The sequence below is a fragment of the Merops nubicus genome, unplaced genomic scaffold, assembly GCF_000691845.1.
Source record: "Merops nubicus isolate BGI_N331 unplaced genomic scaffold, ASM69184v1 scaffold4587, whole genome shotgun sequence".
NCBI lineage: Eukaryota > Metazoa > Chordata > Aves > Coraciiformes > Meropidae > Merops > Merops nubicus.
The window spans coordinates 1,975-12,700 of record NW_008618192.1 but is presented as its reverse complement, the minus strand read 5'-3'; the positions used below and the strand labels follow the sequence as shown (position 1 = coordinate 12,700).

Here is a 10,726-nt window from a genome sequence, read left to right as displayed (position 1 = left end):
CTGTCACCTGCTGCAGCTTCGGCCTGCTCGGGAGGTGTCAGACCTCGCTTTGTGAAACGCGGAATCGTGAAATTACCGGATGGTTTGGGTGGGAAGGGATCTTTTTAAAGAGTCCGGCTCCCCTACAGGGAGCAGGGACATCTGCAACCAGAGCAGGTTGCTCAGGACCCTGTCCAGCCTCACCTGAAATGATCCCAGGGATGGGGCATCAACCATCGGTGCCAACAATTTCTTCCTTCTCCCTAGTCTAAATCTCCCTCATTTAGTTTCAAACCATCCCCCCTTGTCCTGTCCCAACAGGCATTGCTAAATATATTATTTGCTTTGCAGCATAAACCAGCCTTAACTGGGTTAATCCCCTAATAAACCAGCCCTAACTGGGTAATCTGAATTCTTATCCCTAAAACCTAATGAAATGCCCTGCTCTGATTCCCCCTCACCTCACTGGTGCCACTGAATTAACCCCCAGCTCTCCTTGCAGCTCGCTTGCCCTTCAAACGCTTGAATCCTGTGCCAAAGGAAAAACACCCCGTGGATTCAGAGGTCAAAAAAGTCAAGAGCTCCCAGGGTGGTTTGGATCAGAGTAAAGATTCCTCCCCGGATGCCTCCTGTGTCTCCCTGGACAACGTGGAGAACGACTGCCAGTCGGACTCAGAGGGGAATTTTCCTCCAAAACTTGTGAATGGAAAAGGTCCCTTAGATCATTTCATCCAGAAAACCACGAAGGAGGACGCCGAGGGAACTGTGCTGGTTATTGACCTGCTCAAGGGCTCCAGCCACAGACTGAGGGGTGGAGACTGTGGAGATGTTGACCCCAAAGCTGCTTCTTCTGTAGCTGTAACAAATGGCACGTTAGGAAATGAGAGGAACCAGTTGAGTTGCCCAAATTCTGCTCTGAGTAGCCGAGTGGGGGATTCTGCTGCATCCTCTGGAGCTGTAGGGAGTGACCCTGGAGGTTTGGTGGCTGGAATCCAGTTGTGTTCTGGGTTAACAGACCATAACCACGTGGAGAACCTGCAGGTAAACCAATCCAAACTGAAGGATGTCATCTTTGAGGGGAAGGTGCCTGTAGTGCTCCTGGAGGATATTATGACTGCAAAATCTTCCCAGGTGGTTTCTCTGGATGGAAGTGTCACGTCAGAAAATGAGACCATGGAGTCATCTCATGAAGGAGACTCTGGACTTACCAACTCCTCCCTCAGTGCTCACTCTGGGAGCTCCCCTGAGGTGCAGCCTGCTGTGGAGAGGAAGAGGAATTCCAGCCCCTTAGCTGCCTCAACACCTGTTAGGAAGGTTGGTCTCTCTTCCTGCTGCTTTTTTACCTTGAAAAGCTGTTGCCTTGAGGGTGGGGTGGGTGGTTTGTTGTCAAAAGTGCCCCACAAAGGTGGTGAGGAGTCTACAGAAGGTGTTGGTAGTTCCTTAGTAACACAACTCAATCATTGGCCTTGTGAATCTTCCTGTAACTCACAGCTGAAGGATTGAAATCTTGCCTGGTTTTGAGCTGCTGGTGTGTTTGCATGGTGTGAGTGTTGCCTCAAACTCCTTTATAGGTTTGTTTTCTGTGTTTTTTTTATAAATGAACTGCCTGCCCTGGGGCTTGGTGCTCTGATAATTGGGGTAAGGCTGGTGTCCAAAAGCAGTTTTGTCCTTGAGGTGATGTTTTACAGCCTCTCTTCATCTTTGAAGCTGCTGTAATGCCTTTGAGAGGATGTTTCCCTGGGACTGGCCAGTGCAGGTACTTCTCCAGCTCTGAATTCCTGCAGCTGTGGCCTCAAAAAAATGCTTCCAGTTGAAGCTGCAGGACTGCAGATCTGTGGGTGAGGTGGAGAGCCAGTCAGATGAGCCCCTGTCTCTCTGAATAGGGTTTTGTGGAGCTTGTGCTCTCAGCCAGCTTTGGTGGAAGCTGCTTTGGGGAGAAAACTCTGTGATTTGTGGTGCTGGAGTGAAGGGGAAGCTTCTGAGATCAACATCCCCTGCCTGGGGGGCTGAAAAGTCACTGTGGCTTGAATGTCCATTGGCTGCCCCATCATTTTGGGGAAGAGATCCTTGGGGAGGGGTCTCCTGGGGGTCACAGCTGCCTGCAGTGAGGCCTGTGAAGCAGAGCAGCCCTGGGGAAGGTGCTTGGGTGTGTAGCTGAGCCTCACCTGGGGTGAGGCTGCACTGTCTGACTCAGGGGGTTGTTTTGTTCAGCTCCATTCTTAGAGGGAGGAATGAGGAAGGCATTGAGGGGCAGGTGGAGAATTGGGTGTGTGGCTCAGGTCCATGAGGTGAAGCAGCTCTTGCCTTCCTGCTTAGGCCATCCTGAGCCTTTTAAGGAAGATTTTCACCACCTATCCCTCCCCAGGGTTTAAGGAGAAAGTGTCCTCCAGGTGAGGAGAAGCCTCAGTGGCCTGGGGAGGGTCTGGGTGAGTTGCTTGGAGCTATGCTGTGACAGGTCTCCCAGTTCTGTCATGGGCTTATCAAGGGAAATAATCACTTTTTATGCTGTTAAAACCCCCAATCTCTCATCTCTAGCTACACAAACTCAAGCAGGCATGAAGGATTTCTAGTGTAGCAGAACAAACGAAAGAAATACTTGACTCCTGATGGAACAGGAGAATGTGGACAAGTTATCAGTCCCCTGGGGCAGGGAGCAAGGCTGGGGTAGCTCAGGGGGGTAAAAGCTGGAGCAGCAGAGTTTAAACATGGTGCCTCATACTGCAAAGGGCAGGAGGAGGAGGAGAGGGACACAAGGAGCCAAGCCACAGGATGCTGAACTATTGCCTGCTGAAACCTTGGAGCAGTCTAAGAGCAATGCTCTTAAATTACCTTTTTTTTCCCCCCTCCCTTTAACAGCTTTAAGAGAAGTGCAACCTGTTGGGAACTCCAGGTTGAAAGAGTGGAAGAGCAAGAGGGCTTTAATTAGAAGAGAGATATTAAAACATGGATAATAACAATTGTATTTGGGAAGTTCTAGCCAAATATCATAGAAAGACCAAGTGGTAGGATAAAAAAAAAAGGCAAGAAAAGCAAAACAACCCCAAACAAACCAACATTAACTAGAAGGAAGTGACTTTGCTGTAATTAAACAGCCTCTGTTGTGCTTTTGGGATGTGAAGCAGCTCTGGTTCTGTTTGTTTGTTCTCTGCACGTGCTATTCCCTTGCAAAAGCTGCTTCAGAGGGATTTGTTTATGCCCCACTTAGTAAGGTGAGGAGTTAGTCAAGGAAAACATGGAGATGTCTTCAGGCTTGAATGTAAATGGGGGAGATTGGATATGCTTGAGCTGTCTGCTTCCAGCCTGGACTCAGGGAATTTGGGAGCTGCTGAATAATCTGCAAGAAGGAGGTTGTTGCCATTCAGCCAAAGCTTGCTGCTCTCTGGGGTTTTTTTTTTTGGAAGAATTCTAGTGCCTGGTGGAAAGGGAGCAATGTGGGTGACTAAAACTTGCTTTTTGTAATTCCAGGTGTCTCAGAAACTCCACAAAAGCTCTGCAGAGAAGGAGAAGCTGAGATTGCAAAGAGTAAGGCCTTTTTCACTGCCCTAGAAAAGTTCAACCTGCTGTGCTTTTTGCATCCCCACAGCAATCAAGCCCTTTGCATTTTGTCCTGCTCCACTTAGAGCATCTCCCTGCCTGGTTTTCCTCACTGATGAATATGGAAGGATCTTAATGCAGGCAGTTAAAGGACTTGGCTTGTTCCAAACCTCCTTAATGAATCCAGAATGAGGTGTGGGTGGCCTGCACCCTGTTCCTGTGCACTTTGGAACAGGATTAAGAAGCTGTAGATGTTGCTGACTGCTTCTCAAGACACTTGGGAGAATTTTTTGTTTCAAACCCTTCATGAGAGAGAGAGAGAGAGAGAGAGAGAGAGAGAGAGAGAGAGAGAGAGAGAGAGAGAGAGAGAGAGAGAGAGAGAGAGAGAGAGAGAGAGAGAGAGAGAGAGAGAGAGAGAGAGAGAGAGAGAGAGAGAGAGAGAGAGAGAGAGAGAGAGAGAGAGAGAGAGAGAGAGAGAGAGAGAGAGAGAGAGAGAGAGAGAGAGAGAGAGAGAGAGAGAGAGAGAGAGAGAGAGAGAGAGAGAGAGAGAGAGAGAGAGAGAGAGAGAGAGAGAGAGAGAGAGAGAGAGAGAGAGAGAGAGAGAGAGAGAGAGAGAGAGAGAGAGAGAGAGAGAGAGAGAGAGAGAGAGAGAGAGAGAGAGAGAGAGAGAGAGAGAGAGAGAGAGAGAGAGAGAGAGAGAGAGAGAGAGAGAGAGAGAGAGAGAGAGAGAGAGAGAGAGAGAGAGAGAGAGAGAGAGAGAGAGAGAGAGAGCCTGCCCAGAGAGGTGGTCACTGCCCCATCCCTGGAACCATCCCAGGTGAGCTTGGATGAGGCTCTGAGCACCCTGCTCTAGCTGCAGATGTTGGGGATTGGACTAGATGAGCTCTAAAGGTCTTTTCCCACCCCAAACATTTTAAGAGTCTGTGATTTAGGGTCAGTTCCTCCTTCATTGTTTTCACCCTTCCTCTTTTAAGCCACCAAAAGTAGGGTCTGTTCTTCATTAACCAGCAAGGCAAAGAGGCTTGCTGAAGAAACTGGATGTCACTGCTGGAAACACTCAAGCTCCAGTCTCCTGTTGCTTGAAAGCAACTCTGTCAGCAAGCTCTGTTCCATGACAAAGGCAGGGTGATCATTTTGCTGTCCATCCTGCTTTCAGACATGAAGTGCTGAGTAGAAAGGAGGCTGAAGGCTCAACAGGGGGTTCTGGAGCCATCAGTGCTGCCAGCAGAGTGGGCTTTGCCTGCTGGAGAGCTGGGTGGGACTTCAGCTGCTGTGGGGAAGGCCTGTGCTTTGGAATTCCTATTGTGTCCTTAGCTTACAAAGTGGGTAGAGGGCTGTGGTGTGGTTTCTAGAAGCTGTAAAGGGTTGAGCCAGCTCCCAAAATGCTTCTTACTGTGCCACCTAAAGTCCACTCTGTTGCATTCTTCTCTTCCCTTTAGAATTAGCAGCAGTGTGAGGGAGGGATGAGAACAGAACCTTTAATACTCCAAAAATGACACCTGCCAGTGCTGTTAACTTCACACCATTTCCCAAACCACCCAGTAGATTTCCACTGATTACCATGACTCAGTTCAGCCAGTGTTGGGGTTTTTTTTTTACCATTGGCACCATTTTGTCTGGTTTTGGCACCATTTTGTCAACTGTTGGTTGCCTTCCACAGTTATTTGTACACAGTGATGCTGCTCAGTCAGTCTTGACAGTGCCAGGAAGAGATGTGGAATAAATAAAACTCCTCCTGAAAATACACACTGAGGGTATTTGTGTGTCTGAGCACAGACTTACCCTCATTTCCTGCTGGAGTCACCATCCTACAACTTTGGGGAGATGTCTGTCTTGAATCTGTCAGTTTTTTTAGTAAGCATCCCACATTTTTCTTTTCCTGTAGACCCATAATGAGAATTTCAGTTGCCTTGAGGTGAAATGCTGTGAAGGGCAACCACTTTCTGGGTAATCTTCCCCCCCCCCTGCTCCCAGAGTGGCCCTTAAATAAGCTCAGGGTGCCTGGTGTTGTCTGATTATCTATCACAGACTCACACAAGGGACAGGGTTTTTTTTTTGTGAGCTCTGGTTCTGCACAATCCAGAGTTTGGAGACTCACTTTACTGCCTGAGATCTTCACTTATGGGTTTAGAATGCAAAATGGGATCAAATTCACATTTCAATCAGACCATTGTAGCCCTGCATTGATTCAGAAGGATGAAAGCTGAGCTCCAGAGAGGAGGATTTCCAAAGAAAATCTTTTGGAAACCATCTGAAATCTCGTATCAAGTGAAGAATTAATTGTTTAAAATTCCTGTATAGCTTTCCATAATGCTACAATGGTAATGAAGATGACTCAAACACAAAGCAAGCAGCCTATGAAGCTTTCCTTGATGCTTAGAAAATGGGAACACCTCCATTTGTGAGGAGAAGAGAACAATTAATGCCTTCAGAGAGCTGCTGGAGGCAGGGTAGCTGTGGGAGGTGCCCTGGTGTCCCACCACAGCTCAAAATGAAGCTGCAGGTCAGGCACTGGGTGGGTGAAGAAAGGAAATTCTGATTTTCTTGACGTTTTCACAGCAGCAGCTGTTGCTGTGCCCCAAAAAAAGACAAGCCCCTTGTTTCTGATCAGGACCAGGAGCGTGCAGACAAGCTGCAGAAGCTGCAGGCAGAGAGGGAGGAGAAGGGGAGGCTGAAAGAAGAAGCCAAAGCGGCGAAAGAACGAGCCAAGGAGGAGGCAAAGAAGAAGAAAGAAGAGGAGAAAGAGTTGAAAGAGAAAGAAAGGAGAGAAAAGAAAGAAAAAGAAGAAAAGGAGAAAGCTGAGAAGCTGCGAGCGAAGGAGGAGAGACGCAAGGAGAGGCAGGAGGCTTTAGAGTAAGTCTCTTGGTTTCCACAGGTCCTGGGGGATAACTGGGTTTATGGGAGCACCTTTCCATCCCCACCAGCCCTTCTGGAGGCTGTGCTGGTCAAACAGCACGTGCCTCTTTATCATGGGGTGTGTTTTAAGCTCTTGAAGGACTCTGAAGGGAAACTCGAAGCAGCCTGGCTGCTTTGTGGCTGAACCAGGTCAATAGTTACTCCAGAAGAGGGTCTTCTGTGCACTTAACCAAGTGTGGTCCTTGCCTGAATGAATAGATTATCTTCTTGCCTAGCGTGGTGGGGTCTTAGTCAAGGTCTGGGCCTTCCTCAGTGCAAAGAAACCCTTTGACAATTGAAATGAACTTTATCTTAAAGGGCGAAACTTGAGGAGAAGAGAAAGAGAGAAGAGGAGAAACGGTTAAGAGAGGAGGAGAAGGTAAATGCTTTCTCTAGCTTGTCTCAAAATTCTTCTGCCCCAGCAAAATGACACTTTGTGGGCTCCCTGGCACCACACCAGGGGCTGCCAAGCTGTTCACAGTGGGGCTGCCACAGCTTCTGCTGCTCTCCAGGCAACGCCCCCTGCCCTGGTGCCACTTGGGAGGCACCACGTCCATGTGGGATGCAGCCCATCCAAACCTGATCTGGTGGAGCTGCTCCACTGGTTATATCCTGCAGGTTTCTTGTCCATTCCTTCGTGGTGGTCTCTTTGCTTTTCCCTGTCAAAGTCTTTTCTGTGTTGGTTTTTTCAATGCTCATGAGTGAGCTCATGGGACAATTTGTCTCCTGTTGAGTTACAGGAGCTGGTAAATGACTGAACATTGCTTTGTACCCCGCTAGATCTGAAGCTGGGTCCTGCATGAGCTCACTTTGAATGCTAAGGCTTTGTCCTGCCTTTGAGTTTCTGATCTGCATTTTGGTTCTGATTTCAGCGTATTAATGCCCAGAAAGCAGAAATCACAAGGTTCTTCCAGAAACCAAAGACTCCACAAGCCCCCAAGGTGAGGTACTGCTAGTCCTGGGTTTGGCTGGTGTTTCACTAGTTGTCTTCTAACAAAGAGACTGATTTCCTTCTGATCTGTCCTTTAGAGCTCCTTAGGTGGACAAAGCATTAATGTTTCTTACTTCCTTATTTCAAAATCATGAAGGATTGAAAGAAAAAGTCTGTGACCAGAGCAGAGACTACACAAGTTGATAGTTGCTGTAGTAAAAACCTCAGCTCTGTCTTCTGCTGGACTCCCTTGAGAAGATCTATTGGATTCTCAGCTAGGAAGGGCTTCACCTAAATCTTCCCTCACACCTCAACACTTGATACTGGGTTTTATTTGTGTACCTTGAACACGTTGGTGCTGCAGTTGCTCAGACCCTAACGCTCCTCCCTTGATATTTCAGATTCTTGCTGGCTCCTGTGGGAAGTTTGCTCCTTTTGAAATTAAGGAGAACATGGTCTTAGCTCCCCTCTGTCGTATTGCCCTGGATCCAGACTTCCTAGACCAGCTGGATAAGCTCCTGCATGCACAGAACAGTGACATTTCTTTCTTGAGGGATCTGAAGTGGCGTAAACCACGTAAATCTGGACCTACTTTTGTCAATAACAGCACTGACACAGTCAACAGGTCAGTCCACGTTTGGGGGATTTACTTCACTTGGTTTTTTTTTTACCCCACTGAACAGCAGAATGGTTTTGAGTTGAGTCTTATGATGGAGCTTTTCTTTGAATACTCATTTTGCTAGGAGAATTGCTTCCACAGGGAGCAGTGTGGTGTGATGGAGAGTTCCTTCATTCCAGACAGCACTTCTCAAATCCTTCCCTGCAGGAAATCTTCAGCTTCAGGCAGCAGCCTTCAGCCCTGAGCACCAGCAGCTATCAGTGGTGGTTGGTTTTTGATGGTTAAAGAGTTGTCTTTGATAGTTTGAACAGTTAAACGTGCTGAGAGCTAAACCAGAGGTGGTGTTGAGGAGGGGAGGTGGCTTGTCTGGAGCCCACGTTCTCACAGGAGAACTGGGAGAGCCTGCTCTAATGAAATCCTGCTCTAATGAAATCCTGCTCTAATGAAATCCTGCTCTAATGAACTCCAGCTCTAATGAACTCCAGCTCTGGGCTGGTGTCGTGCCTGAGCTGAAGCTTTCTGTGAGATGTTTTCCTGAGCAGGAGTTCTGGAAGGACTGAAGCTGATCTCTTCTCTTACCAGTGACGTGGTGGTGGTGGTGGATAACTGCAAAACAGATGCTGTTCCTGAAAGGGGGAAATTTGGCAGAATGAAACTTCTGCAGTTTTGTGAGAATCATCGTCCAGCTTACTGGGGCACATGGAACAAGAAAACCACTGTCATCAGTCCCAGGAATCCCTGGTCAAAGGACACTGTAAGCACCTCGTGGGCAGCCTGGTTGGATTCTTCTCTTTCTTTATGCTCTTGGCCCACTTCAGCTGTTGTCTGGGATTTCTGTTCCTCTTGTTTTGAAGCCTTGAATGGTGTGTCTGGTGTCGTGCTCTCAAATGATTTACAGAGCTGGCATGTTGGCATTTCTTCCAGAAACTACTGGACTATGAAGTAGATAGTGATGAAGAATGGGAAGAGGAGGAACCTGGGGAAAGTCTCTCCCACAGTGAAGGGGTAAGGATCCCTCAGGCTGAAAACCAGCTTTCTGAACCAACAGCTCTTGTCAGTGTCATTTCTCATAAGCAGGGTTTATTTTTAGGATGATGAAGAGGATGGAGAGGATGAAGATGACGACGATGGGTTTTTTGTACCCCATGGGTACTTATCTGAAGATGAAGGAGTGACAGAAGTAAGTGGACTGGGTGTCACTGGCTTTTCATCTGTTTCCAATGAATGATGTAATAAATATTGGCAGGGGAAGAAAGCTGTAGCCTTGGCAGTGATGGAACTCAGATCTGCAGGGTTTGGGAGCAGACCTCTCTAGTTCAGGGAACATGGTAAAAAGCTGAGTTTAAAAAGCTTTTGTTGTTCCTGCAATGGATTTATTGAGTTCTTTCTCCCCTGTGGCTTCAGGAGTGTGATCCAGAGAATCAGAAGGTTCGTCAGAAGCTGAAAGCAAAGGAGTGGGATGAACTGATGGCCAAGGGGAAGAGGTTCCACATCCTACAGCCTGTGAAAATAGGCTGTGTCTGGGAAAGTGCAGACCATGACAGCAGCACAAACACAGACCTGAAGGTTCTCCAGCAGTTCACAGCATGTGTCCTGGACTCCCCTGTGGCAGAGGAAGAACAGCAGATACAGAAATGTGGCAAAAAAAGAGCAAAAGATCAGCAAAGTAAGACCTGAAGGGTTAAACAGTTGTCCTTACAGGCTGTTGTACTCTGCTTTGGAGCCAACAGATTTTTCTATGGAGTGTTAAATTCAGAGTGAGCAGTTCCAGCAAGTCTGAAATCCAAGGAATCTCAGGGTTCTTGGAGAGTTTTCTGATCCTCATTCAGTGTGGCTTTAGTTACACTCTTCAAAAACTCTAAGAAATAAAACCAGCATGACTTGAGCAGGCTCAGAACTGGGACTGCTTACTGGCAATGCTGGAGCCCTTTGACCTGTTCCTTGTTTGGGGGAGACAGAGAAGGGCAACAAAGCTGGGGAAGGGTCTAGAGCCCAAGTGTGGGGAGGAGCAGCTGAGGGAGCTGGGGGTGCTGAGCCTGGAGCAGAGGAGGCTCAGGGGAGACCTTCTGGCTCTCAACTCCCTAACAGGAGGCTGGAGCCAGGTGGGGGTTGGGCTCTTCTTCTAATGAACAAATGACAGGACAAGAGGGAATGGTCTCATTTTGCTAAAGGGAAGGTTGAGGTTGGACCTGAAGAACAATTTCTTGCCCTGGAGGGTTGCCCAGGGCTGTGCCAGGCTGCCCAGGGCAGTGGTGGAGTCCCCACCCCTGGAGGGGTTTCCAAGCTGTGGAGATGTGGGGTGAGGGACACGGGGCAGTGGGGACCTGGCAGGGCTGGGGGGTGGTTGGACTCAATCTGAAAGGTCTCTTCCAACCCAAACAGTTCTGTGATACCATTCTGATCTGATTTGTGTGACAGGTTTCAGTACTGAGCATCTCCTGTGCATGATAAATACAAGGGTGTGAATAATGCACATAAAGACTAGGACAGGGGTTGAAGCTTTTGCTTCAGGGGATTGTTCCTATTTGGGGTGACTTCCCCACAGGAAAATTTATCTCCTGTCACAATCCTGTATCTAAAACTGACTCTCAGCCTGTTTGTCCTCTCCCTGGAGCGTGTGTCCCCATAGCTTGTGTCAGCCTGGGACCTTCTCAACCTCTCCTCCCTTCTTCCCCAACCTCTGCAGTCCTCGGCCAGCTCCTGCCCCTGCTGCACGGCAACGTCAACGGGAGCAAAGTGATCATCCAGGAATTCCAGGAATGCTGCCG

The 10,726-nt window shown here is 48.3% G+C and overlaps 1 protein-coding gene across 1 annotated transcript in view; it reads left to right on the top strand.

Moving 5' to 3' along the window:
• Positions 1–469: 469 nt before the first annotated feature.
• CHAF1A (chromatin assembly factor 1, subunit A (p150)) overlaps positions 470–10,726 on the top strand; it is a gene marked incomplete at both ends in the record, with an annotated part of 10,649 nt that continues 392 nt past the window's right edge. Inside the window, 11 exon segments of the mRNA XM_008943352.1 lie at positions 470–1,293; positions 3,445–3,501; positions 6,125–6,366; positions 6,727–6,787; positions 7,281–7,349; positions 7,741–7,964; positions 8,541–8,712; positions 8,883–8,963; positions 9,049–9,138; positions 9,363–9,624; positions 10,645–10,726. Of these exon segments, the coding sequence (XP_008941600.1) occupies positions 470–1,293; positions 3,445–3,501; positions 6,125–6,366; positions 6,727–6,787; positions 7,281–7,349; positions 7,741–7,964; positions 8,541–8,712; positions 8,883–8,963; positions 9,049–9,138; positions 9,363–9,624; positions 10,645–10,726 (2,164 nt within the window).